This window comes from Chanos chanos, chromosome 1, assembly GCF_902362185.1.
Source record: "Chanos chanos chromosome 1, fChaCha1.1, whole genome shotgun sequence".
In the NCBI taxonomy this organism is placed as follows: domain Eukaryota; kingdom Metazoa; phylum Chordata; class Actinopteri; order Gonorynchiformes; family Chanidae; genus Chanos; species Chanos chanos.
Genome location: NC_044495.1, coordinates 36877211 through 36905137, shown reverse-complemented (window position 1 = coordinate 36905137; position 27927 = coordinate 36877211). Strand labels below are relative to the sequence as shown.

Here is a 27927-nt window from a genome sequence, read left to right as displayed (position 1 = left end):
GACATTTTTCTATATTTGGTTCCATTTTTTTTTGCGATGAATCATCTCGACAGATTGATCAATTGGATAGCTATATAGATTGATTGTTTTATTTGGTTATTTCAGTGTCCAGATATCCGGGATAGGTCCATTAAAGTGCCCTGAGAGAGACAGACAGAGAGAGAGACAAAGAGAACAAAAAAGACTTGAACGTGGTGGCTTAAAGGAAGTATTTTCAGTCTCTTCATTGGTTGTGGTCATCTAAAAAAACTGGTGGTTTGTCAAGTGGTTTAACTGAATCTTCACTCTTTAAATGTCAGCTTGCTAATATAAAACTCCAAACTGAGGCCTTCATGACACATAAAGAGAACAGTCACACATGTACACACGCACAGAGTTTACAGTTAAACTAAAATGGAATACAGCTAGAGGTTAGGCATAAAGAGTGCAGTTAAGCCTCACAGAATCAGTCTCAAAAGCAGGTATAACGTACACAAATGGAGTACCACTGCATATACAGACATAACATATTAACATAAATAATAATTAATTCACAGTCTAGAGTTTTTCATATCCCATTTTCGGTCTCTCACCTCTTTCAGTAGTAATAGGGAGCAAGTTTGGGGGTCCGTCAGTCAGAGGGATGTTCCGGGCAGGACCGATTGATCTCAAACCAGGAGTCTATACAGCTGATGACACACAGACAGAGCCGTTTCATTAAAGCACACAGCTTTGGGCTCAAACAACTTTCCCCACCTCTGATAAACAGTCCACAGCATAGACCCCCTTCTTGAGAACTGCTATCCCTCCCGCCCAACACAAACAGAACTGATTCATTTAATTAAGCTACTGAAGAGCTACTGGACGGACGAATCGGGTGTCTCCAGGAGGAGTAATATTTATTCCAGCACTTTATTACTCAAAAGCTATAAAATACTAAATGTTTAATCACTTGACTAGACTCAATGAACTCCCTGGCTTCTGTTTTAAGTCCTACGGGCTATAAAAATCAGCAGGAGTTCGATGACAAAGGAAAACGGGTACGAACGCTGGATTTGAGACGCTGGAGAAAATGAGGTATGAGAAAAAGGTCTCGACGATGTGCCGGCTGTTCTGTGATGGGAGGAAAGAATGAGCTTTTTCATTTGTGTGTAAAGGTGTGTGAGGAATGAGTGAGGTTTCCCAGGGTAAGAGCACGGTTGGCCCACCATACCTTTTGTGATAGATGCAGAGGCACGGCAGTCTGGCGATGGTGTCTCCCTGCTGCAACTCTTCCAGGCAGATCACACACTCGCCCGCATCTCTCGCCAGCACGTCGTCTGCACACACACACACACACACACACACACACACACACATACACAGTCAAGACAAAGCACAAATCAGTCAGTTTGATAGTGTAACCCTTTCTCACACAGAGCGAGGCTTTAGAAAAAACACATCCTACATTCCAAACTGTCAATGAAAATCAATGACCGTTAATTTTCTATTTAAATAAGAGCAGGCTCACCCTGGATTGACTTTAGAACGCACAACAGAATAAAAAATAAAAATATAAACCATCCACCTCACATTATATCCTCAACAGATACAGACTATAGTCATGTTGTCCCCATGTCTTTTTTGTTCAGGTTAATTAAAGAACGCAGCGTTGGAGATCAAAGTGTGATGGTGCATGACAATGATTCAGCAGCAGGGGGCAGCATTGAGAGGGCAGAAACCCATGGAAGCTCAGTTCAGTCTTACAGTGTGTTGAGTTTCCTCACAGCCTGCTCAGTGCTGGGCTTCAGCATCTAGTGAAGACCGAGCGGTGACTGAGCTCCAGAGTGTTCCTGCAGGCTGACTACAACACAGGCCAGTTTGGTCATCTCCCACTGCCGTGAAGAACCTCTGATCTACTGCACTGCTGCTACTGCTGGCTCTCTCTCGCTCTCTCTCCCTTTCTCTGTGGCTGTGTATGTGTGTGTTTGTGTGTGTGTGTGTGTCTGCTGCAGCCTGTCGTCTATCCTCCCAGTGCAGTGTAAAAGTGGTGTGTGTGTGTGTGAGATCAGCAAGTGCAGACATGTGGGCTAATTCCCATCGAATGATTCAAACTCACATAGACACTCCACTCCCTCACACACCTTCACACATAAACAATCTCACACACGCACACACACGCACACACACACACACACACACACACAGAATCACATGAGACGACACTCAGAAACACACAGGGACACTGTAAAACACACTATATCACTATGTGTTCCGCTTTGATGACTTGGTTGCCAGTAAATGAAGAGTCTTTTTTTTGTTGTGGTCAAGGCCGGAAATGGTGTTTGACACAAGACCAGAGCTGCCCTCGCATCCTCTCTGAGTATAAGACTACTTCCCCTGGAAACACCTGTGTCTGTGCGTGTGTGTGTGTGTGTGTGAGTTTGTGTGTGTGTGTGTGTGTGTGTGTGTGTGTGTGTGAGTGTGTGAATTATGTCTGCTGTGTGATAAAGCTTTTTTCTCCTCATTTGTACAACAGCTCTTCTAATATAAAAGTATTGATTGTATATCAGCATAATATCAGTCTGTGAAAAGTTGCTTTGATTTTGTGCATTATTATCATGCTTGCCTTTCATCTCTTTCATCTATTTTTCTCATGAGTGCTATGAAAGTACAAAATATTGCATCATTTTAGCTTTGGAAGCTAATGTATGTGTTAAGAACAAAGGCAAAAGGTGGCGATGTAGGACACTGAAGAGAAAGAGGGGACAAAAGGACTGAAAGAGAACATAAGGAGGTGAAAGAAGGAGAGGTAAGAGAGAGGAGAGGAGGAAATGAGTAGTAGAGAAAGGGGCTAGAGAGACAGAGACAGAATGAGAAAGATAGAGTGAAGTGAAGGAAAGAGCGCAGGAGAGAGACAAAGAGAGAGAGAGGTGACGGAAAAGGGAATTGGGTGAGCTGGGAGGAGGAGAGCAAGAGATGCATCGAGAGAGAGAGAAAGTGAGAGAGACAGAGAGAGAGAGACAGAGAGAGAGAGAGAGAGAGAGCGAGAGAGAGACAGAGGGAGGGAGAGAGAGGGGGAGAGAGAGAGAGAGACAGACAGACAGACGGAAGACATATGCTGTGAATGCAAATCAGATTAGCCAAGTGCTGAGTACACAAACCCCCTTTTCTGCCCCCTTCTCCCGAAAATCTCCAGAAAGCATCCCCTTTGCCAGCACAGTAAATCAACACACACCTGCTCCCCATACACATCCTTAAGTATGAACAATAAGCATCCCCTTAAATGCACACATACACATACACACTCTCTCTCTCTCTCTCTCACACACACACACACACACACACACACACACACACACACACACACACAACATCAGCCTTCCCTTGAGCTTGTTATCCTCTTAAGGCCTGTGACTTCAGTGGCTAAGCAGTGTTTCACCAAGCTAGAGGAGACAGGTGTGTGTGTGTGTGTGTGTGTGTGTGTGTGTGTAGGGTGTAGGTACTTGTTGTATTGTGCAGACCAAATGTCCCCAGGTAGATATAAATATCTGAAAATCTGCACTTGCGGGAACATTTGGCCCTTATTTCAGGGGAAAAAAACATTTTTAAAGAAAATATATGGTTGTTATTGATAGATCACTCTGGTTTGGTTATGGTTAGGGCTATGGTGAAGTTACTAATCTTAAATTGAAGTAAAATTCACAATAGGAGGTCCCCTGTAGGATATATAAAGACAAATGCAACAAAGCACAGTGGGTGTGTGTGTGTGTATGTGTAAGAGAAAGAGAGAAAGTGTGAGTGTATATGTTTCTGTAAGACAGAGAGAGAGAGAGAGGGGGAGAGAGAGAGAGCGCAAGAGAGAGAGAGAGAGAGAGAGAGAGAGAGAGAGAGAGAGAGAGAGTGTGTGTGTGTTTTGTGTGTGCATGTATTGGTATCTTTTTGGGGACCGGTAAGTCTCCAGTAAGATAGCATAATCTAACAAAAGTGCCTGGTGGGGACCAAAATGCTAGTCCCCACTAAGAGAACAACATTTCTCTGAACTAAATTGTTGTTTTTGATGAAACAAAAAGTGTCAAAACATCTCTTTGGTTAAGGTTAGGGTTAGAGATAGGGTTAGAGATAGGGAGAGGTTAGTATTCTTTAGTTACAGGATAATGGGAGCCAATGGGAAGTCCCCACTAGGATATAAGTACAGTCTTGTGTGTGTGTGTGTGTGTGTGTGTGTGTGTGTGTGTGTGTGTGTGTGTGTGTGCCAAACAGAGTCTGATGTTAGTGGACACCTGCAGGTGTTGTCAGATTGCTCAGTGAACCCATGCCTAGCCTGGGCACTATTGGTCTGGTTTAAATGGGCAAAGCGCCGTGCCAACACGTGTTCCACCCACAGAGTGCACAGACGTAGATGAGTCCCAAACCAGGGCTGAAAGACTGTGGCATGAAAAGAATCTAAGAAAGAGCAATTACAATGCTCTCACAGTCTGCCTTCTCTCATCTCACTGTCGTTTTAGTGTCCCATGCAGTGTGTTTTCTTCAGCTTTTCACATTCAAAATGCCCCTCTCTGTCCTTCACACTGGCAGACAGAAATGAACTCTCTCTTGCTCTCTCTCTCTCTCCCTCTCTCTCTCTCTCTCTCTCTGTCCTTTCCCTCTTTTGAAGAGCTAAATTTAACTGCAGGTATTAAAATATCATCATGCAAAGTCGTGGCTTGAGAAAGATACACTGGTCAGCTCACGTGGACTGGGGACACCTCTTTTTCACACGCACACACACACACACACATACTCGCACACACACGCGCGCACACACACACAGTTACACACAGCGTCACACACCAAGTCATACACGCATAGACAGTCTCACACATACACACACAGACACACACACATCCACACACGCACAGCTCCGTTTGCCTTGCAGTGTGGACAGCTGCTGACATGTGACTGTCACTGGACTCAGCTGATTGACAATGGAGCAGAGAGCATTGTGGGAAATAAGATTAGCTGCAGTCTTTGTCCCTCGGTGTCACCACATGTGTCACTAACTCAGAAGGGGGGGGGGGGGCGAGAGAGAGAGAGAGAGGGAGGGAGAGAGAGAGAGAGAGAGAGAGAGAGAGAGAGAAAGAGAGAGGGAGGGAGAGAGAGAGAGAGAGAGAGAAAGAGAGAGGGAGGGAGAGAGAGAGAGAAAGAGAGAGGGAGGGAGAGAGAGAGAGAGAGAGAGAGGGAGGGAGAGAGAGAGAGAGAGAGAGAGAGAGAGAGAAAGAGAGAGGGAGGGAGAGAGAGAGAGAGAGAGAGAAAGAGAGAGGGAGGGAGAGAGAGAGAGAGAAAGAGAGAGGGAGGGAGAGAGAGAGAGAGAGAGAGAGAGAGAAAGAGAGAGGGAGGGAGAGAGAGAGAGAGAGAGAGAGAGAGAGAGAGAGAGAGAGAGAAGGAGTATAGCTGTGTCATTGAAAATAAGTGATAAACAATGACAGGCGAGTGAAAAAGAGCACGGCCTGGTGAGTGGTTCTAAGAGAGAAACCTCTTTTAAAATGTCTCCCCTTATGTCTGTATCAGTTTGTCACTCTCTTGTCTCTCTGCTTTTCTCTCCCTCTTTCTTCCTCTTCTATCTGTGTGTGTTTAAGTTTGTGTGTGTGTGTGTGTGTGTGTGTGTGTGTGCGTGTGTCCTGCATGCTGACTTAAACTGAGCTGAAACGAAAGCCTAAAATCAGATTGGTCATGTGTAGAAAAAGGTCACCTTCAGCTCAAACCTGAGAGAGACAGGAACACTCAGCTGTCACTCAATCAGGTAACTGTCAATTAAACGGCCGCGGCCAACACAAAGTCCTCTAACCTGTTTCAGCTCTTACCATATCAAGCTTAAAGAATCCCAGCTTAACACCTTAACATGCAGTATTCCACTGTCTCTCAACTCCAGACATCAGAGACCACTAGACACCACATTTTACGGAATACCTGATAGCAGGACACATGGCTGAGAAAGTCAAGGGTTCAGTAGTCAGTAAAAGGGTTGAATCCAGAGTGATTATGCTGAGTGAGAACACAAATGTGCTGTCTTGTGGGTCCTTATAACTAAAGCTAAGAAGCACTGCTGTATTCAACATCTTAACAATATTCTTAACATAATTTATTTTAATTACTAATAGAAATACCATTCAGCAAAGTGGACACTTGCTTGGTTTGATTCACTTTTGTTGAAACTATGGAGAATCAAAAAAAAAATGTTTGCTAGACTCTAACTAACATGACTTTAATTTACTGAGGTTATCAGAACCTTAGCTGAGATTTGATGGTTATCATTGCACAAGGGACAGAGCCATGGTGAACAATCCTTTCCCTGTGTGACTGCACATGTTTGGTCCAACCCAACAGAAACACCTTGTTCAGAGAAATCAAAGTCGGACAATGTGCGGTTCAGACGTGTGCTAGATCAGGACCAGAAGAGAAATGTGGAAGGAATGAGACTCTCCTGGGGGGGAGATTTACCCAATCAGGTGCACAGAGTGATACTATGCTTTAATAAACAGAGCTAAAGGGACGAGAGAGAGGGAGAGAGAGAGCGAGAGAAAGAGAGAGAGAGACAGAATCAATGATGAGCCTAAAGAACCACGATGACCCTAGTTCCCACGGTAGAGAGAGAGAGAGAGAGAGAGAGAGAGAAAGAGAGTCGGGTTCAACCAGAGTTCACAGAATCCAGAATTCATGCCAGCAGAGGCTCGGAATCATATGAGCAAGAAATGGAGAGAGATCAAGGGATAAAGTGACAGAGTGACGAAGAAAGAGACAGAAAGAAAAGAATGAGAGCATACTAAGAGGCTGAAAAGCTAGGAATAACCATGGGAGCATAAATGTACAGAAAGAGCAGACAAAGGAGAAAGACAGATAAATATATATATCAGGAGAGGAACAGTCTACAAGTGGACTTGAGTGAAGATCAATTAATGGAAGGGGGAGGGGCTTACCATTGTAGGAGAGGCGGGGCTTGCTCAGACACATTATGAAGTGCACCTCCATCTCATTGGATGCTACTGACTTGGAGCAGACAGGACATTTGAATCCTACAGAGGGAACAGGAGACAAGACAAAATCCATCAACAAATCACGCAGAAATCACAATGTATAGCCAATCACATCAGCTACATCACAAGTGAACCGTCCCTGGATCCAGTCTTAACCTACACAATACTCTCGCATCATACACTTGGAAACCGTTATTCAAATTTGACTGCCTGGCTGAATTTTGGGGCAACTCCATAGCAACTATTCACCTCAAATACACCCTTGTTCCTTTCCTATGTGCAAATACTGTTCGTTCCAATCCAGCAGCTCCTGATCAGCTAATCAATGGATCTGGTCAATACAATCAGTGGCTGAAATATTTTCTGAAGCAACAGGGACAAGTAAATCTGCTATATATAGTGACTTCACTGGATTCACTGGTTAGAGGTGTTCAGTCACTGGATTCACTGGTTAGAGGTGTTCAATCAATGGGTTCACTGGTCAGAGTTGTTAAGAAACCAAGTAAGGGGGACATTTTTTTTTTTTTTACATAAAAAGCCTGCAAGAAGTAGAAATATTCATTTCAACAGTTAGATTTGGCTGTAGCATTACATCATGAGAAGATGTGAGAGAAGATTCGACACTGATTATTTCAGAGTAGCTCTTATCTGACCCAAGTTGCCATACGGCAGTGGAACAATCCAGAAAACAAACTGTCTGATCAGTTTTATCCCTGGACTAGGGTGAAGCTGAAACCATTCACACCCTTAACACCACTGAACCAGACTAAGCTGGGTACCTTTTTTAACCTCAGGCAGACTGGGTCAGTGGAGCACTCTAGGACTCAGGACTTGTGTGTGTCTGTGTGGATGTGTGCGTGTGTGTGAAGCCTGCAAGCTTGCTTCATGGCCAGACAGCAGACGGCTCAGCTGGCCCAAACATGGCCTGATTTGAGCTGCCAACAGCTCAACTTTGGCTGAATTGCCAAAGGGGGGGGGGGCTGCAAGAATACAGTTGTTGTTTGTTGCTGTTGTTGTTTTTCCCCCACAGTGCAGTACCATGACACATTTTGGTACAGTTTTAAAAGTGGTTTGTTTTTTGAACATAACAGAAAAAGAATGAGATGTTTTTATTGCTCTATATGTTTATGATTTGACATATCAGCTCTTGGGGAAGTTTAATGTATACTCTCTTACAAAGCAGAAGGGAGGTATTATATCATAAATCAAACAGGAATCTCCTTCATTATCTGTCATGCCATCTGCTCTACACACGATTCTGTATCTGTTTTAGTTAGATCAGCGCAGCTAGGGGCAGGAAGCAGCACGCTGACAATCAGTGTAAAAGGGTGGATGAGGAACAGATAATAAACTGAAGAAAAATGACATAGAGAGAGAGAGAGAGAGCAGATATGAATGGGGAACAATGAAGAACATGTAGGATAAGGGTGAGAAGAGAAGAGAACAGAGGGATGGAGTAAGGCCTGTTGTCAACTCAAAGCACCATCCTCCACCCCCCACCCCTTACCCCCACCCCATGGCGGCTGACCCACTTTTCCCCTAGCCGCTATTTTCAGCTGCTCCTTAGGGACAGAGAGAGAGAGAGAGAGAGAGAGAGAGGGAGAGAAATTCAGCTGATCACTCATCACTCCTATAATGGGTCCGTCTACAGTAACTCACACACAACAGGCGATAAGCATCCAACCCAAAGAACCCGTTTTGTACTCGTAGAGAGATTGTCTTTGAATGTCTATGCCTACAATACCCAACAGCAGAACATTCACCACAGCATTCACTACAGCGATAAACAAACGTACCCATGGTGTCACCCTGGCAACCTCCCATTTAAGAACGAGATAATCAGATCACTTCATTATACAAACTTGTTTGTATATTACCACGTGTTCCGTCTCCAACTTCCCTGTAGAACTAAGACACCTTTAAGACTAAGAAGATCACTAACTCCTAGTGTGTTTTTGTAAAACGTTATTATTCATTATTCATAATTTAGCATAACCTTACGCTCCCTTAGTACCAGTGCTCGTGCATAAACAGAAAAAGCTTTCAGATGAGGACGTGCGCACAGAGGCTGTGTCCTCGCGTAAGAAGCTCAGAGCCAGAATGCCCCCCCCCCTCGCTTCAGCTCAGCATATCCTAGGAGCTCTTAAAAAAAAAACACATCTGTTTCTTCTTATTGGGCCACGCTTAATGAGGGACAATACAAGCCATAATGAGCCCTGGCATTAACGAAGATTCTGGTGGGAACGAGTTCCTGGAATTTGTACAAAGTGAAGAAGATGTTTACATCCGTGACAGTTGTAAAGTACTGGACGGGTTGGAGGACATGGAGATAAGTAGGCCTACAATAATGAACTGAAGAGAAAGACACAGTCAAATGCACACGTGCAAAATGTGATAATTCTTCACAGCTACTGTTAAAATCGATGGAATTACTGATGAACACAAGATCTGTGAACAAACGCTAATGTGTCAGTGTTCACTTGGCCTTAAACTGTTGGAAACAAATCATGCCATATTCTTTATTAACCACAACAAAACAAAATCCTCGTAGAAAAAATACCACATAAGTCTAATATTTTGTTCCTGACAAGATGAATGTTACACTGGGCGTCCTGCGCTGTCGAATAAAAAAAGGCAGAGGTAGGGACCGCTCAGCTGCATTCACTGTGCCTGAGTTTTTCACCGAGGATCTGAAATAGAGCCGTCACCCCTGCGCTCCTATTAAAGTGTCCCTTGGCGGCTCTCCACAAAGCCGACACATTTCTCAACCCAATCCGACTGCTCAATCTCTGCCCGATGCATTTTTTATGATTGCTCGCAAGCCCTTGTCCCGTTCCCCTCAGCTGATGATAAAGAATTCAAAAACTACTAAAAGATTTTGTGTCTCGGTCGCTCATGAGGTGCCCGTGGCCGGACGACCAAGTCCTTCAGTTTCTGCTCAATATCTCCTGCTCCACCTCTACCTCCAAACAAACCTGATCAATGTCCTGGAAACTATGTGAATCACGCAGTCAGATGTGCTGAATTAGGGTTAGAGCAAAAGCCAGCCAAAACTGGAGATCTGCAGAAGGAGGGTTGCAAAGACACAGTGAATAAACTGCACAGTTTTGAAGGTAAAAAAGTACAAGTACAGCATTGAAGTCATAATGCTTCCAGTTGAAATGTATGGACATCGACGTGATAACTCAGTAGTTCAGTGTAGTGTAGGTCTTTCTTTTCACTATGGATTCTCTGCTCTTCATGGTAAAATAATTAAGATTTTGAACTTAAACAGAACTTATGGTCCTGTTATTGTGGAAACACTCTACATGCTTTGCAAAGATGCTGGGAACCACAGTGAGAACTAATTCACAGTTCTTTGAATATGTATATTTCCTTTCGGGACCAGGCTTTCTAATACAAGTTAAAGTGAAATGGGTCTAAATACAAGCACATGGGTCTAACCTGACAGCAGTTCAGTAAAGGTATTGATCTGTGTGACATCCTAATGCGAGCACACAGAATCAGTACTCCCTCAACACTACTCAAACCCAAGTTCTGACTAGCGCAAGGGGATTTGCAGACAACACAAAGGCTTAATCAGTAGTTTGCACTGGGCCATAAATGACCGAACCACTGACTATGTTTAGATCACTTGACTGTCGTAAATAATATACTCATGCACTGGGGGTAACCATAATTACGCTGGAAAATGAATCATTAATATGTGAACAAAATGGTAGTTCTGTTTAATGGAGCCGCCAGAATATTGTGGAACTTTGCTGCAACCTCAGGCAATTAGTTTAAACCTCAAGCAGTCTGGACCGTTGTTTCCCACCTCCGGTCTTGAGCACACTCGTGTAGACTCAACCACAAGCAAAGAACACTGTAAGTGTGTGTGTGTGTGTGTGTGTGTGTGTGTGTGTGTGTGTGTGTGATGTCCTTGAAGCCCAATTAACCCAGAATGTATTAGTGAATAGTTGTATTCCCATCCATAAGATACAAACATGTTTTAACTCAACATATGATTTCACAGCAAAAAGCATATAAGCATATAAGAATAATGATGGTGCAGGTTTTGAAATAATTTAGCTGATGAAAACAAATTTAGTCTCTAAACTGATGAAACAGTATTCAATTTTCAAACACGTGTTTACAGGCGCCAATGCATCACTCGATTCTGAAATACGCTCCATTTCTGCTGTGTTTTGATGTCCAACCAGCCTCTCATTATCAAGGCTGACACTACAATGACACACTTCTTCGTGAGCATTCACACCCTCTGAAGACATGCTGGTGTGTGTGTGTGTGTGTGTGTGTGTGGAGCGGCTAGTGGACAGGGACAGTGTGAATCTGATTCTCAATGTGCCACTACCAATGAAATCCTTCCTGTTTGGGCTACAGCTCGTTATCTGACCAGTGGCATCCCACAATCCCATTGCCCTGTTCTGCCTGTCCTGGACTGAGGTTCGGATAAGGTCAGTTTCCATTCACACACAGTCCTTTCTGCCTTTTATTTTTTGATGTATTTTTTTCCCTCTGCCTGAATGTTTGTAGGCCCTGTACTGATCTACAAATTGATAATGACAATGCAAACAGCAGTTGGAGATATACCTTTGTTCAATAACATGTCTCCACAGATTACATAATGTATACATTCACTGTCCCACTCTATTAGAAACACCAACCGCAGATCTACACTCACTTAGTGAGGTGGCACCTACTCTGCAGGTACACAATATAGGTGTGCAATTACAGACTGTAGCCTGTCTGTTGTCATGCACAGTTTGTCAGCCACCCTCTACCCTGTTTGTCAACGGTCAGGTTCTGACCACAGGACTGCTGTTGACTGGATATTATTTGGGTGGCAGATCATTCTCAACACAGCAGTGACATTGACATGGTAGCGGGTGTCACACTGGTTCGTGTTTATCATGTACAGCAGTGTCGCTGTAAATACGCAAGGGTGGAATAACATCGTACGTCTACCCATTAGTGTCCTTGTATTTCTGGAGTAAACAACCATTCAGTAGGGAGGGACATCTAATTTTACAAGGCCACTCAGGGATTTGTTAAAAAGATTTTGAACAGCGAAGAGGGGGAAAAAAAAACAAAACAAGTGTCTTTTACTTGTGTTCTCAAATGCTGACAAATGTTTGGCCTACAGATTGCAATGTTTCTTAAGCGTTCTGAAAATATGAACAATAACAGTGAAATTGCATTTCTGTGTAGTGTTTTTTTTTTGGAGACTGGAGAAGTGAGACTGACAGAGCCTTCTTCCTGATCCCCAACCACAAAAAAAAAAAAAAAAAACACGCACTGAGTGGCAGACCAAATAAGACTGACGATCCAGTCCTAGAGTTTTGCCTTGTAATAAAAAAAAATGCTTTTTACAATCACAGATTGAAAAATATATCCTATAAAAAAATATTCTCTCGCCACTGCACAGATCTTCAATTCAAGCAACATTTGCATTTGTTTCAACGCTAACGAGAGGGTTAAAACGTAGAGTCTTAAAGTTGAATCATGTTCTGTCATTGTGACTGCAGGACAAAATCCATCTTGACACAGATCTTTATAATCACCACATATGTTAGGCTGCTATAACACACTGCACTGGCTTACAATATGTATGTAATAAACAACAGCTCGTCCGTATCGCAGGAAATTATTCCACTGCACCTACTTCACTTGAGATACTGTAATTGTGAATATGCCCCTGCATGGAAGGAGTAGGGAGAAAAGGAGAGAGAGAGAGCGAGAGAGAGAGAGAGAGAGAGAGAGAGAGAGAAGGATGTAAACACCGTGACACAGCAGTGAGAGGTTCGGCTTTATGAAGAGGGACTTGGGGCAGGAGGGGACAGGAGAGGGAGGGGCCAGCTGACAGAAGGATAAGATGTCATTGAAGGAAAGCAGTTTAGCTTTTTCCTCTGGGCCTGATGAGAGGACAGGGACGACAGCATTTCTTTAAAGCCTGCGTACATCATCATATCCAGCATGTGTGTCCATGCAGCTCCAGAAAACAAACATCTTGCTGTGTGAAAGAAAGAGCCAGAAGAGTCAAGGGCATTCCCTGCCTCAGCAACTGCCAGCAGTCACAAGACACTCTGCATTAGCTCATTTAATGCCTGTTTGTGTTTCTGTGTGTGTGTCTGTGTATACATGTTTGCGTGTGTGAATGAGTGTGTGTGTGTGTGTGTGCGCGCGTGTGAGGGTGTGCATGAGTGTGTGTGGGGTGTATGCCTGTGATATTATTTAACCCCCGTCAATGTCCTTGTGTGACTACGAGATGGTGGCATATTATTTAATCACTTAACAAAGAGTGTATTTGTTTGTGCATGACGTGTGTGTGTCTGTGTTTGTGTGTGAGGAAGAGAGAAAGAGAGTCCACTGTGTCTGTCTGTGGTTGTGAGTGTGTGTTTCTGTACGCATATTTTGTTTCGCTTGCTGCAGCCTCTTATGACTTTGACTTTCTCAAAGTAGAAACAATTTCTGTGAATACAGTCTCTCACTCTACTCCTTCTCCCTCTGCCCCTTCAAAATAACAACGGATAAAAACATGCCTATGCCCATACACGGCGTGGCAGCGTTTTGATGACATCACATCCAACGCTCTCCTCAACTCAGTCAACTCTCTTTACCTTTCCGGAAAGTACAGCTGTTACCATGGAAACAGTTGAGCGAGGAGAGGTAATAACATGGAAAGAAAGGGGAAGGGGGGTGTATGTATGCATCTGTGTGTGTGTGTGTGTGTGTGGAGGGAGGTGTGGGTTAAGAGAGGAGAAACATGCCATTTTATTGTTTTTCTCTATAATAAAAAGCCTTTCCGCTTACCAGGAAGTTTGCTGTGGAGACAGCTGATAGTGTTACTTTGCTCTAGAAAAGACATTGTGAAGTACGTCGTGTGGTAGGAAGGGAAGCGTGGCAATGTAAGGTTGGTGAGTGCTGTTATGAAACAGGAAATGAGAATTTTCAAAAATGGACACAGGTCTCTGCCACTATGGACACTGAGGAAATATGATAATACAGACTAACTGGACGTTGGTCGATCTTAGAGTTTAATGGAACGGAGCTCTTCTGCGCGACAAAGCAAAGTCCACGGCGAGTGTATCTGAAGGATGCTCTCTGCTCAGTCTCTCTCATGTGATGGTTTAGCCCCTGCCCCATAGAAACGGTTGCCATAGCACCCACGCTGGGCCTTACCCTCTTAATTGTTCATTGATTTCCACCAGTGGCTTCTTCTCATTCAATGACAGTCAGCTGTCATTCACAGAAGAGGTGGTTGTGAAACCCTGACTGGACGGAAATCTCAAAGAGCAGCAAGTTGTGTAAAGAAGCCTCTCAGCTAGTCGCTCACTTTCTCTCTCTCTCTCTCTCTCTGTCTGTCTCTCTTTATTTTTCTGTCTGTCTGTCTCCTTATCCAGTGACTTGAGGAAATGAACGTGTGAGGATGTTGTGGGGGTGGGAGGCCGCCACATGTAAGTGTGCATCTTGAAAACAGCAGTGACAAGCTGTGAGGTTGTCACAGCAACAGCGACCCTCCTTCAGGCCCTGCCGTGTAGGCTGCATGTGTGTGTGTGTGTGTGTGTGTGTCTAAGTGAATGTGTCTCCATGTTTATACAAGTGTATGTATCTGTGTCTTTGTATTTGGACCCGTTTGTATACCAACATATGTCCTCATACTGTGTGTATGTATGTACATGTGTGTATGTCTGCAAGTGTGTGGGTATGTGCGCTTGCACACTACATGAAGAGAGAAGAATGATAAAAAGGACATGTGTTTGTTTGTGTGTTTGTATGTGCGTGTGTGAAAGAGGGAGATTCAGACGGAGAGCAAGTGAAAGCGAAGGAAAAGAAATTAATTGAAAAAGTGACCTATATTTTTGAATCCCTTTGCCAGACAGACGAGCACAGATGTTCCACAATTCTGTCATTCCTGAAAGACCTGCCTTCAAACTCATACCTACGTCTGCACAAGTGTTAATGTTCTACCAAGAATTGCAAATACATCTGCCTTTCCCCCCCAGAAAAAAACCCACCAAACTTTTCATGTTCTCGTTCAGAACAATCACAGAGGTTTGAAGGAGAAATTGACAAAGTGCTCCAGCACGTGAGTGATTACTTACTTCTCTTATGGGTGAGCGATTACCTCGTCCATCCACAGCAAAGTGATTAAACAGACTACAGTTAACACAGCGATTAGTCAGTTCTCTAATCTGCCTTTGAAACTCAATAGGTGATTGAATGTTTCAGTAAAGGAACTGGCCCTTTCTCTCACAGACACACAACAACAAATCCTGAGCTGGGGGCCTTTTGAACATAGGCCCCCACACACAGGCATGGTAAGGAAAGGATGGTAAAGGTTTGCATTCGGCTTCACCGACTGCATATCATCGCAGATAAAGTTGAACTGCTCGCAGTGTCTTCAGCATTTCCTGTCGAAGCCTGAACGACTGGGAGGTGAGAAAATCAAAATGACTTGAGCTGTCTTTTGAGTGGTTTCTACATCAGTAAAGAGTATAAACACTCAGAGATAAGACTAGCAAAGACAATCTTACTCATTCAAGACTTCTGGGGCTAGCACGTCAATGACCCTATCCTCAAGGACACAGAGCTGAATAACAGTGTTTCTGCTGGAGTGTTAAATGTGCAGGAACAGTGGGGGATGGGGGGTGTTCATAAATATTTTGAAATCTGAAATCATAAATCTGTATGACACATTCCCAAGTCATTCTCAGAGATACATAGATGCTCCTCTGACCAGACACAGTCCATTCAGGGGCAACCGGCCTCTTCTTATGTTACGTTCTGAATGATGCAGATAAGGACACCTAACAGAAGTTGAGTCCAGTTATGAATATGTGCCAAATTCTGTTAGATGGTTCTCTTTAACACTACATCCTTTTCATCTGAGTACAAACGGATTTATATCAGAATGGTTATTATTTAGCATGAAAAGGTTTTTTGTACCATGAATGGCAGTCTTTTGCTACCTGTATTCACGTCACAAACCTGCACAAGCATGCAACTTATAATACAGATTTCACATAGAATACATTTTCAATCCATTTTCAATTTTGAGGAGTGTTAACATAAACGCACAATAAACTTTTTTTTTATACAATAAACAGATACAGAGACAAGGAGAGAGGGAGAGAGAGAGAGAGAGAGAGAATCACAAGTATTTTGTTCTAGGCAAGTCACTCCCATTTCATTTAATTATTTGACAGGAGAGTGAATCACTTTAATGAGGCACCTTTTGAAACCAAGAAGTTAAAAAAGTTCTGCTCCTGAACAGTCTTTTCCAACCAAACGATACCTGCCACACCCTTCACTATACAAAATGAAGGATTAAATTACGTGCAATGCCTATGGAAAAGCACCTGTAGCGCTGATTAACAGCAGCGGTTTATCAAACGGCACAATATCTCGCTTTTTGGAGAGGTGGTTGAATTATACCTGGGGGCAGGAACGGAACAGGCCCTCATAATTAGAGCTACTCGGCGTTAAACAGAAACAAAACTGTGATGTTTTATTGATATCGACGTAAATCTCAGCGTTTGGTTAAACAAAGAATACCAAGTAAAGCTGTTGACATTTCTGACTTATTTGACCCTGGAGAGCTCATTTGAGCCTTGTTAACGAGCACCTCGGGACCAAAGCCAGTGGTATCAATTTGCTGCGGCTCAGGCCTCAACAAGCCCAGTCAGTGAGACATATTGTGGTCTGAAGTAAGCGGATGATGATAACGCAGAGCCCCCACCCCTACCTCCACTAATCATAGGCTAATTGTCTCAGCCAGATTTGGCTACCCGGCTTATTAACGTCATTTCTCAAAACATGGAATTTCTGTTGGCATGTAAGTGTCAGACAGAGCATGTGTGGCCCAGCTCCCACGCCCCTCGCACGCAGCATCCACACAGGGAATTCATACAGTAGAACATTTACAGCTCTGGAGAACGCTGAAGTTCAATGGGCACAGTATATATCTGCGATACTGATGTCATAGTTTCCTGTTGCTACGCTTAAGCTGTGCTGTGTGTGTGTGTGTGTGTGGCGCGCGTTCGTGCGAGTGAGCGTGTGTGTGTTTAATGAGTTCTGTTAGCACTTACCGCTGTGGGCGCTAAACCATCGGGGTGCAATGTGCAGGGGCAAGGTGTCTGCCAACGACCCACGGGATCCTAGATAAAGCATACCGTCCGTATGGTGCCCGCCGCCAGTTTCTTGGTAGCCGTTACCATGGGCTGCATCAGAGCCAGATCCCCCTCCAGCTCTGTCCGAGTCTGTTCCTCTGGGGGTATAAAACCCGAATGGCACCGCGGCGCTATGGTCTATACCCATTCCTGCCACAGAGCTCACCGAGCGGCTCCGCAACCCCATTGTACCACCTTGTCGGTAGTGCCCGAAGTGGGCCGAGGGTGGCACCGCGCTGTCATCTGTCGAGACACCGGGAAAAGCTCCCCGGGGCCGCCCCGCTGTACTCTGCTTGCCCCCCATCCAAAGTACCCGTGAAAAGATGGGTGGGGGTTCGCTGAAAAGCGGGCTCCGCCGATAGTCGAGAGCCGTCACAGGAAGCGCCCCCCGATGCGCCTGTCTGCAGTGGTTTTTGAGCCCCCTTCACAAAGCGACAAAACAACCCGGGTTGTCAAGTCTGACTAAAACAGCTGTGTCTAAGAGACGCAACAGCCCATTTTCCTGGTCGGATCATGAGCGACCTGAATATCTCGTTTCACCTAAACCGAGAAGAGATGAGTTTAGATATTAACAGAGGATGTCAGCGCCCACAAAATACAATTTCGCCTGATTAAATCAAGCAAAACGCAACACGTTCTCCTCACAGCAATTGACAGGATAGCCTGCCCCAAATCACAGTGATGACAGGCTCACAGCGCACCAACAGATCTGCAGTATCTTGAAAGCAATTTTTGTTGTTTCGCGACGAATGGCTCAGAAGATTACAACCATGGCAACTGTTGCTGTCTGTCGCTTAAACTGCGCGTCCAACAATGTATGTCCAGGTCCTCTTGTTCTCCCTACCCGAAGATTCGGGTCAGTGTGTGCCGCTCCCCTGCACACTCATATCCGTGCGCTCGCTCTCTCGTTCTCTGCTGCTGGGAGACAATGGAGGCGGTTAGTGCGCATATGCGGATTAACAGTGTAGTTCTGCTCTGTTGCAAGCCTGGATTTACACTTTTCTGCAAATCGCATCAATAAAATTAGTCTTTGCAGTTTTCCTGAACGAGGCACCCGGCGACGACAGAGAGTTTAATTTCTCTTTGCAAAGTGAAAAGGGCTTCAGGATAAACAGAGGACAGAGATATGACCTACTAACGCTGGCGTAACGAAGTTAAAACATTCAGGCGGTAGGCATAATTGAATTTAACACTTACGTAGCCCACTCAGTTTTTGCTGCCCAAAATGAATAAATTCACACAAAAATGCTATGACTTCTGTCGTACCAGTGGTTTAATACTGCTCCCAGTAACTATGATTTTAAGTTTTTGTTTGCGTCATTTAAACAACTTTGCTGGCGGCAGAGAAACTAAAATCTGTCATTAAAATCGCCAGTGAGCTCGAAACATGCACAAAGCGCCTCTGAATACCCACACAAATCAAGACCCCAGGTCTGTCTTTCTTGCCCTCTCTCAGGTTACAGAATTTTGAGGAGCAGGGTAAAAAACTGCAGCTTCGATAAACTGACACATGCTCAGATACGAATGGAATATCTGACACAGTCGTTGTAACATCCAAGTGTATTGCTCAAGACTGTCTGAGGTATATGTTTAACTTTGTTTAGGACTATGTATGCATGCGTGCATAGGAACGCAATTCTGATGTGGCGTTTTTGAAGGGACGTCTCGTCTCTCAGCTTGCAGCACAAACCTTAAATATTTTCTGTCCAGCCAATTGGAAATTGCACTGAATTTATTTGAGTGAAATATTTGCATATCAGTTATGTGGTTATTGACGGTCTTATTTAATTGTTATATCCTACGTGCCATAAGAATCTCCTAAGTTTCTTCCCTCGCGTCAACAGGCTGAATAATCTAAACTGATAAAGGAAACGTTCTGCAGTACACAGAAAGGCAAAACCAGGACACCAAAACACGGCTACTAGCTGCGTTTGAGATCAGAGGCCCACATAAAAACACAAAAGTAACCTGCTTACTAAAATGCTGATGAAAGAGAAACTGGGACCTCCCCTGGCCAAAACGATTATTACAGTTGGTCCACGGGGTTCATGTCGCTTTGGAAAAAACAGAGGACAGATTTCTTTCTTTCTCACGGTTATTCGGCGGATGTCTCTTTAACAAGATACATAGTATTCAGACGTAAAAAACAAAAGCCTAATGACATACAAGTAAAGCATAGACAAGAGCTTTTCAGTTATTAACGTTATAGCTGTTAAAAGAATGTACGACGACTTGTAACAGCTGTACGCTCTGTTATCGACTCTTCACGTCTGGACGATGTGAGCTGTGTATGCTGTCATTTGAAGTTTAGCGCCAAATTCTGCTGTTGCTGTTGTAGTGTTTAGGTTCATGTCTGCGGTTCGCTGCTTAGCGCTCAGTTGCTAATGTTTATAGTTTTCAGAGTATTTAAACAATGGACACACAGTCGTATATGCCTGTACCTCCTGGGGTTGGAACAGAGGAGAATTTCTTTTCTCTAGATGATATTTTATTGTCACAAGAGCGGCTGCCATGTCGGACTGAAATGGCTTTTCCTCGACTTGGTTTCCTTGAAAAGTCGAACGATAGCCAAGATATACCAGAGGTTGGTTGATTATACTCACGTTGTTTTATACAAATTTACGTTAAATTTGTAAATATATCTACTATACAACATTTATGTAGGCGAAAACGTCATGCTCATTCATAAAATGTCACTTCGTTTAAAAGCCATTAGCTATACTTTAAGTGAATCAGTTAAATGTCATATCAGCTGGCGAGAGTTGTCTACAGTATCACCGCAGCTTCCTAACCTTTCCCTTTCTAAAGCAGTTACAACAGTCCTTTAGTCGATTATAACAGTGCTTGCACAACCTGTCGTTAGGCCAGTGATTCTTAATCTGTTCGTCAGGACCACAGGACCTGCCCTGCTCATTTTTGTCTTGGGCGAGCGCTCTTACACCTGATTACATTATCAAGCACATTTATTTTAGCCGAATCAGCTGTGATTAAGAAGGGCTGAAACAAAGACATGTAGACTGGAGCCTCCTTAGGAATGGACTGAGAACCAGTATATGTGAGGTCACTGTTTTATTAGCGCTTTATTAGAACCAACAACTGACCGAATCATTTCGGCCAAACGAAAGCTTTCAGGTAGCTGTCTAATTCAAACAACTATGCTGTGAAAAGTCAGGATTGACCAGTTGTAGAAAATTTGATCTGTACACCCGTTGGACAGTTCTGACTATTGACAGCATGTTTACTGCAGAAGAAAATCTTGCTTTTTAAAGTAACTCCATCTTTAAATTTGTATATTGATTTACTCTCTCATCACCTCATTCTTAAGAAATGCAGATTGAAGAGTAGAAGGCATGCTTCTTCCATATATATATTCTTATTAATCACTTGTAATCAGGAGACATCACCTTCCATAACTACAGTCACAGATGAAAACAAATGTAATAACATGAATGCTTACTGAGGATGGTGGCTCACCATTACACCTTTTTTCAAAGGTGGACTCGTTATGGTTTGTGACAAACATGGCCTTGTACTAAGATGCATTAAAAGTGCTTATTCCTAATAAGTGTTTGTGTGTGGTTGTCCCAGGGCACTAAGATGGAGATGCCCCTCTGGCTGGCTAAGGGGCTGTACGAACGGAAGCGCCGTGTTCTGGCAGTGGAGCTGCCCAAGATGTACCGCGAAGGCTGGAGGACGGTGTTCAGCGCCGATCCGACTGTGGTGGACCTCCACAAAATGGGTCCGTACTATTACGGCTTAGGTTCCCAGCTTCTTCACTTCGACAGTCCGGAGAACACTGAGATCGCTCAAACAGTCCTCCAGGTGAGCCCCGGAGGACTTAAGAGATCACGGCCCATAGGTGCTGACCTAGGATCAGATTTCGCCTTTCGTATACCTCTATAGATGGGTCAAGAGCAGCCAATCCCAGATCAACACTCCTACTTTGAGGCTCTCTGACATGTTTTGGCACCAATCTGTAACACCACAGACAGGGGTGGGCTGTTTAGCTGTATGGCTGTATTGTAATCAAATGTGAATTTGCTGACCAGTCTAAACTGACTGTGGCCAATCTGCGTCATCCAGCGTAACCATTCTTTCTGTCAGTCTCCCAGTGCTATGTAAATCTACAGTCTGCATCCCAGGTCAGAAAGAAGACATCCTGGTTGAGAAAAGAACTGTTGTATTTGCCAACCCTTAGGGACAGACAGGAGAAGCCACATATGAAATAAAGTGCAAATGTGTTCCATCTCTGAGATGATCAACCATGAAAGATCAACATGGGTCACTGATATGAAGCCCTGTGCTAATTCCTGAAACTGTCTAAATTTGGCTTTACAGGCCCATTTGTCCAGGAAAAGTGACTTAAAATGAACTGTCCGCTTATCAGTGAAAAGTGAAAATAGTACTATATTTACTTGACTATATTTAGGCAGTAGCTATTGCAAAATATCTGCTGACTTCTCGCCTGAAATTACAGTATTTAGTGAGAGAAACTGTAGTTACACCGTTAGCCAGAAGGGGGAGCACTTTACACATCATGTTTAAAAGTACAAAATGTTGCTAAGAAGACTGGTCTGCCTGGTTTTATGGACCTAACCGTACTTTCTCATATATAACCGTCACCGTTGCACTTCAGCATTTGTGGCACCATCCCAGTTATTGTTAGATTTCAAGTCAGTATCTCTTCTAAAAAATTAATAAAATTCATTGCTTTTTTAAAACCCCACAAGTGTTGGACAGTTCAGGCAAAGGTGGAGAAGAGCTGACTGATCCTCTCTACAAATCTCAAAAACATGGAGCTGAATGTGGGGAAAAAAATAGTGCTTCTTCAACTTGCTTCTTCATCTTTGCTGGGGTTCTTTGACAATTTGTGTCCTCATCTCTTTTTTGCAACCGCAGGGCTTCCGAAAACGTGCACAACTTACAGACAGGTGTATGAAATCAGGTCATGCAACTATCACAGCGACGAGTCATATACAGTTTTAATGAATTGAAACTGCAGTTCCGAACAGGTTTATAGCTGCTAAGGAAATACTGAGCCTAAGTTTAAATGAGTAAAATAAAACCCCAAATCAGACAATAGCAGTACAACTGAACGCCAATGAGTTTTAGCGTGTTTGTGTATCTTAACAGTCAGTTAACTCCTCTCTACCTGCACAGACTTTCATCGGGCGTTTCCGTCGCACGATGGACTCATCCCAGAACGCTTACAACGAGGACACGTCTGCGCTGGTGGAGCGGCTGGACTGCCTGGAGAGGGCGCTCTTCAGGGCGGGGCAGAGTGGGCTAAACGGCTTCCAGAGCTGGGAGAAAGGACGCACCTCCCACCTCACCGCCTCCAACCTGGTCATCAACTACCGCAAAAGGAAGATCGCGGAGGTGCAGTCCTAAGTGACAGCCTGACAGTCCTGTGGTGATGGAGGGAGTGGACTGAGTCCGAGTCATCTGCATTACTGTCTTTTATGAGTGTTGTGTTCTTGTCGTCATGTGTTTGGTGGTTGTTGTAACTGTACATAACCATATTCAAAATGAGAAGTCTTTGTACTTTATCTGTAATGTTTTTGTTTTTTTTTTTATAATATACATAACCAGTCCTTTTTAAGCTGGATAAGCAATCTCTGGTGCTTTACAAGGCTTGGTTACCTGAATATGAAAAATGAATAAAGTGCTGAAATGTGTTCCTTTTTTTTTTTTTTTTTTTTTTCATTTTTATAACGCTACAGCCAAAGTTTAAAGATCTTGCAAAGCGAATTACCAGATGTCTTTGTAGTAGTTGTGTGTAGTCTTGCAGAGGTTTTCTTTACTCACTAATACATTTAAAGCTTTAAATCCTGGTACTATGATAGTGGCAGAAGTGTATATGGGATAAACTGTCCACAGGGTGTCGATTTACGCTAATTCTCACATCATAATGACTATAGTGGTGCGATGTTTTTTGTGTTTGGTTTACTTACTTTTGAGAATTACATGTATTTGAATAAGACAGGTAAATGTCCCTGTTTGAGATGGGAACCCAGATGACAGGTGTTGTGAAACACTTTGTCCAGCAGAGGACAGAGCAAGAGAGAGCATATCCACCATGTCTTTGTTACATTACAGAAGAAACCGTTAGTTTTGCCTTGTGTGTGTGTGTTTGAAAGGGTGTGTGTTTTGATGTAGTTTATGTTTTTTGTGTGTGTGTGTGTGTGTGTGTGTGTGTGTGAAACTGTACTGTTGGTTGTTTACACGGTTGAGTCTCTGTGCTTACCCTTCACCGCTCTCTGATTTCCTCTGGGATTTTGGAGAATTGTGTGCCTCTCAGGTTTGACATTCAGAGACACATCACAAGGATTTGTTTGTTTGTGTTTATGTTTTTGTTTGTGTGTCTGGGTCATTTAAGCCTCAATTACATCAGTCAGCACAAGGACAGATGGGTGTGTGTATCTGCACACCTCAGTTAATTTCAAAACATCTCTCTCTCTCTCTCTCTCTCTCTCTCTCTCTCACTCACCCTCTCTCTCTCTCTCTTTCTTTCTCTCTCTCTCTCCCTCTCCCTCTCACTCTCTCTCTCTCTCCCTCTCCCTCTCACTCTCTCTCTCTCTCTCTCTTTCTCTCTCCCTCTTTCTCTCTCTCTCTCCCTCTCCCTCTCACTCTCCTGTGTTTTGGTGAATCTTGTGTCATATGAAAGGCATCACTAATCCACACACAAACACATAAATACAAATAAAAGCTTTAATGAACTCTTTCATACGAGGCCACTGAACCATCTACGCTGCTGTCACCCACTTTAAATGATGTAAGTGGTTTTGTGGGTTGACGTGAAGGTCTGATGAACATGTAAGTCCCAGCTGCTTGCTCATGTGTTTAATGTGGGACACTGCCTAGCCCTCAGATGGGGTTGTTCGAATGGAAGGTATCGACGTTGTCCTCAGGGACATGCCCATTGATCCCACAGCTCTGCTGGGATGGTTTGGTTGGGATGGAGCTGTGTTATCGACTTTGGGAGGGTACATATCACTCTTAGAGTGCCTCTCGTCCAGCCTGTCATACGTCATGCATTTGCACGTAAGATACTGGTCAAAGTAATATTTATTTATATTATTTGGGTATTGTAACCTAGTCCTGCACTAAGTGGATGCTGGATTAGATCTATTTCATTGTTTCTAATGGACCAAGTGTATGGCTTGTTGGTTTAGCCATGTACTTGGAGTATATTTACAAACTGACGCTTAACACTTCCATAAATCATAACCTTATTAAGTAGCTGAAGACTAGAGTCCAGTGTGTTATTGTTGGACAAAGGCACAGATGTACTCTAGTATAATACTCATGAGCAGAAGGAACATTAAATTATTATTTTCACAGTTAGATTGGTCAGGGATCATTAGCTGCACCGTCAGATGAAAAGCCTGATGAATCAGATAAAATCCTCAGTATGTTTGGTCTAGATATATAAAGAAAAAAAACCCAACTTGATTAGCTGGAGAACAACAAGATCAGTTTTCTCTTGCACCAGACATTTTGGTTTGAATTTAAAACCTGTTGGCTGAGTTTATTAAGTCATGAAGGCTGAAAAACATTTTGTTTTTGAGTGGGGGAACGGGTTATCTGAATGAACTTGGAAATGGCTGGTTAGACCATTTAATGAGGAGATCTTTCAGTCTTGGGCTCTTTTGTTAATGTAATTATGTGTTTTAAACGTGCTCTAAATCAGCAGACTCAGTGAAGATGGAAAAGCTGTGTCATTAGATGACAGATTGACTTGTACTCTAAACTGAAACGAACATTGCCCTTTTGCTGATGGATGGATGGATGGATGGAGGCTTGCGGTTAACGCTACTGCTCCTCTGGCCTGAAGTTCATGATGAGAGAACTTTCAAGAGTTATCTGGGGATAAGTTATTTGGCTAAGAGATTTCAAACAACTGTTGCTGCGATCAGGAACTTTGTCCAGAATTTATCACACAAACCTTGTTCACAGTCTCTGTCTTCTGTTATTGTTAAACATTTGCGACAGTGGTATTTAAAACTAAGCTATTTATACCCACTTGTAATACTGATGTTCTCTCGCACTTAATTTTTTTGGGTCCGACAGTCTGCAGACAGCCTTTGTAATGAACAGTGCTTTTGTAATGGGATTAGCTGTTATTTTGTTGGTCATCTGTCAAAATATCTGCCCCGCGCAGCTTGGTAAATAAGCTCAGACTAGAGAATGATTAGGTATAATAGTCTCCCAGAGAGTACAAAACACAACAGACAACTGACATGATGAAGTCCTGACCAGTCGAGGGAATCTGTTTACATGTGACTGTCATAAATAAGTGTATTTAATTTATGCATACATGTATATCTGTATGCAGTGCTATCAGTTAATTTGTATAAACAACAGCATGATATTTTGTTTGGGTAGTTGAATAGGAAAGCGTTTGCATTCTAATAAAAGTATATTCACATGTATAGGCCCTATATTCCTGTGTCCTGTGTTTGAAACGTTTCTCGTCTTTGCATTCTTTTTTTTTTTTGGTTTTTGCTGTCGGTGGTTTTGAAAGCTCAGCCTTACATGCTCCCACAGAGTCAAGCAGAACTTATTCTGATGTATGAAAAAAGCTCCAGGGCACGAGACTGAATTTTCAATTTGTGTCTTTGAACAATACACTCAGTTCCTTCTGTTGTTTCTGCCGATTGTTTCTGCAGAGTGAGACTTTTTTTTTCTTCTTTGCCCTCTAATCTCATCTGAACGACCCCCCCCCCCTTTTCCCCTCCACCCCCTTTTTCCTATCATTCTGGACTTAGCAGCCTTGCCACTTCAAGATTCCAAGATTCCTCTTTATTGTTATGTCTCAGAGAGTAAAATTCTTAGGGTTTTGGTTCCTTGACAGTTGCAGCAACAACAGTAATAATAACAATAGAATAGCAAGAAATGAAGGAGAGGTCATATAAATAGTTGTAAGTGTGTACAAAACACAAGGAAAATAGTAGCAAAAACAGCAAGGAAAAGGTAATATAAATAGTGTTCAGTGTGTATCAAAGTGCTGTGTGCATGTAGGTCCTGCCTTGGTAACTGTTCATGTGTGTTGTTTAATATCTGCCAACCATTCCTTCCCCATTCTTCTGTTCCTTTGCTAATCGTGGTTGTTGTTTTTTTTTTAATCCTGAGGGCATAAAACCGGAGTGAGAGAAAGCGAGCGTTGACGAGGTGTCAAGATTAGCCGTGTCTGAAGCTGACGCCCCCACGCAGCTCCTCAGATGTGGATAATCCCCCCCCCCCCATCCCACTGCCAACATATTCAGACTCAAGCACCAGCCCTTGGAGTGGTTTGAAATGGAACAGGTGGGAGGTTTAGAAGAACTGGAGGGATCTGAGAGTTTTTTCTGCACTCCCCCCCCAAGTCCCCCTTATATTTTGATAGAGCCAGAGCAATCTTGTCACAACCACATGTTCCAACCTGATTTGAGACCCCGTCTGTCGAGTTGGAAGGAAGGGAAGACGCGGTCCGACTGTCATATGTTAACCTCGCCTGATTTCAAAGCCAAATTTGAGGAGTTAAAGGCATTTTAAGGTCTCCCTGTCTCTGTGGTTTTGTCTGTGCTTTAACACCGTTTGTCTGTTATTCTCTGGAGGGGGGGGGAACTTATGCTATTGGATGTGTAGCAGATGGATAAGTAAGCTCAGGCTAATGAAGGAAGTCTTCCATAAATACATCAGAGAGCACAGGCACCCGCTCTTCTCCGTTCCCTCCGTAACAGAGGGATGACTCATAACGCAGCCTGCCTTCCTTTGTTTTTTTCTTCTCTTCTGTCTCCATCTCTCTCTCTCTCTCTCTCTCTCTCTCTCTCTCTCTCGCGCTCGCTTGCTCTCTGTCTCTCCCTATGTCTCTCACTGTCTGTGTTAGCCACCACCACCACAGTGGAGGTAAATTTAGTTTCTCAGCTCTGAGTCTTATGTAGATTTAGATGTGTATTGAGAGCTCTGATTGGAATAGATTGTAGTGGACAAATTATTCAGTGCATTGATTGGTGGTTCAGCAGACGTGTGTGCCAATGACAAAAAGACAGTGAGGCCATGTTGCTACGCATACTGCAATCTTTTGACTCTGCAATCAATAACAAAATGTAGGGCACTGATGAACTGACCCAATCAAACTAAAAAACTCAGAAATCGAACTCGTTCTATTTGTCCTGGTGCATGTGGAACTGTGGACAACTCAGTAACTCAACTGTTATTGGTTTTTGTTAACTGCTCACGTATTGATGCTTTGATTCTATTGAGACGAATCGCTGTTGTTTCACCTATAACAGCCACTGGTCACGCTTCAAGACTTTGGGGAATGGAGAGTTTGAAGTAATCACTTTGGCACAAACATACTGACCACGAACCAACCTTAGATAACCTCTAGGGCTAGAAAAATGTGTTTACATTATCTCGTAGAAAGCCCCTAGCACTGTCAGCTTCCTTTTAATGTGCCACTAACCACTTCAAGCCTTGGCGTTTCTCCATCCAAGCGACAGACCAGTCCAAAGAAGGCCACTGACCTACTTTCTGTTTATCACATCTCTAATTCTGAGACAAATAGGGGTTGAATTACTCCCACAGCCAGCCGGCAATCATGCCAAAAATGGGAGAAAATGACTCTCTTTCTAAATTAGCCTGATGAAAATCAACAGGGATGCTGTGATTGAGCAGAATGACAAGGAACATGACGGGTGATATTTAGCACAGAGAAAAGCTGCATCTGCTTATCTTGAGCTTAACCGAAGCGAAAATTCGGATTGAGAACAGGAGACACTTTGCCAATGGTAAATAAT

At 43.4% G+C, this 27927-nt stretch overlaps 2 protein-coding genes across 2 annotated transcripts; one reads left to right on the top strand and one right to left on the bottom strand.

Moving 5' to 3' along the window:
• Positions 1 to 610: 610 nt before the first annotated feature.
• On the bottom strand, positions 611 to 17447 carry znrf1 (zinc and ring finger 1). Its single transcript, XM_030789598.1, has 4 exons — positions 17063 to 17447; positions 6915 to 7010; positions 1193 to 1298; positions 611 to 668 (listed from the first exon to the last, which is right to left on the bottom strand). Exons 1-4 carry the CDS (start codon positions 17445 to 17447, stop codon positions 611 to 613), a joined length of 645 nt encoding a protein of 214 aa, XP_030645458.1.
• A 2109-nt stretch (positions 17448 to 19556) lies between these two features.
• Positions 19557 to 22534, top strand: gins3 (GINS complex subunit 3). Its single transcript, XM_030789596.1, has 3 exons — positions 19557 to 19727; positions 20732 to 20965; positions 22304 to 22534. The coding sequence occupies exons 1-3, from the start codon at positions 19557 to 19559 to the stop codon at positions 22532 to 22534; spliced, it is 636 nt and encodes a 211-aa protein (XP_030645456.1).
• Positions 22535 to 27927: the final 5393 nt, after the last annotated feature.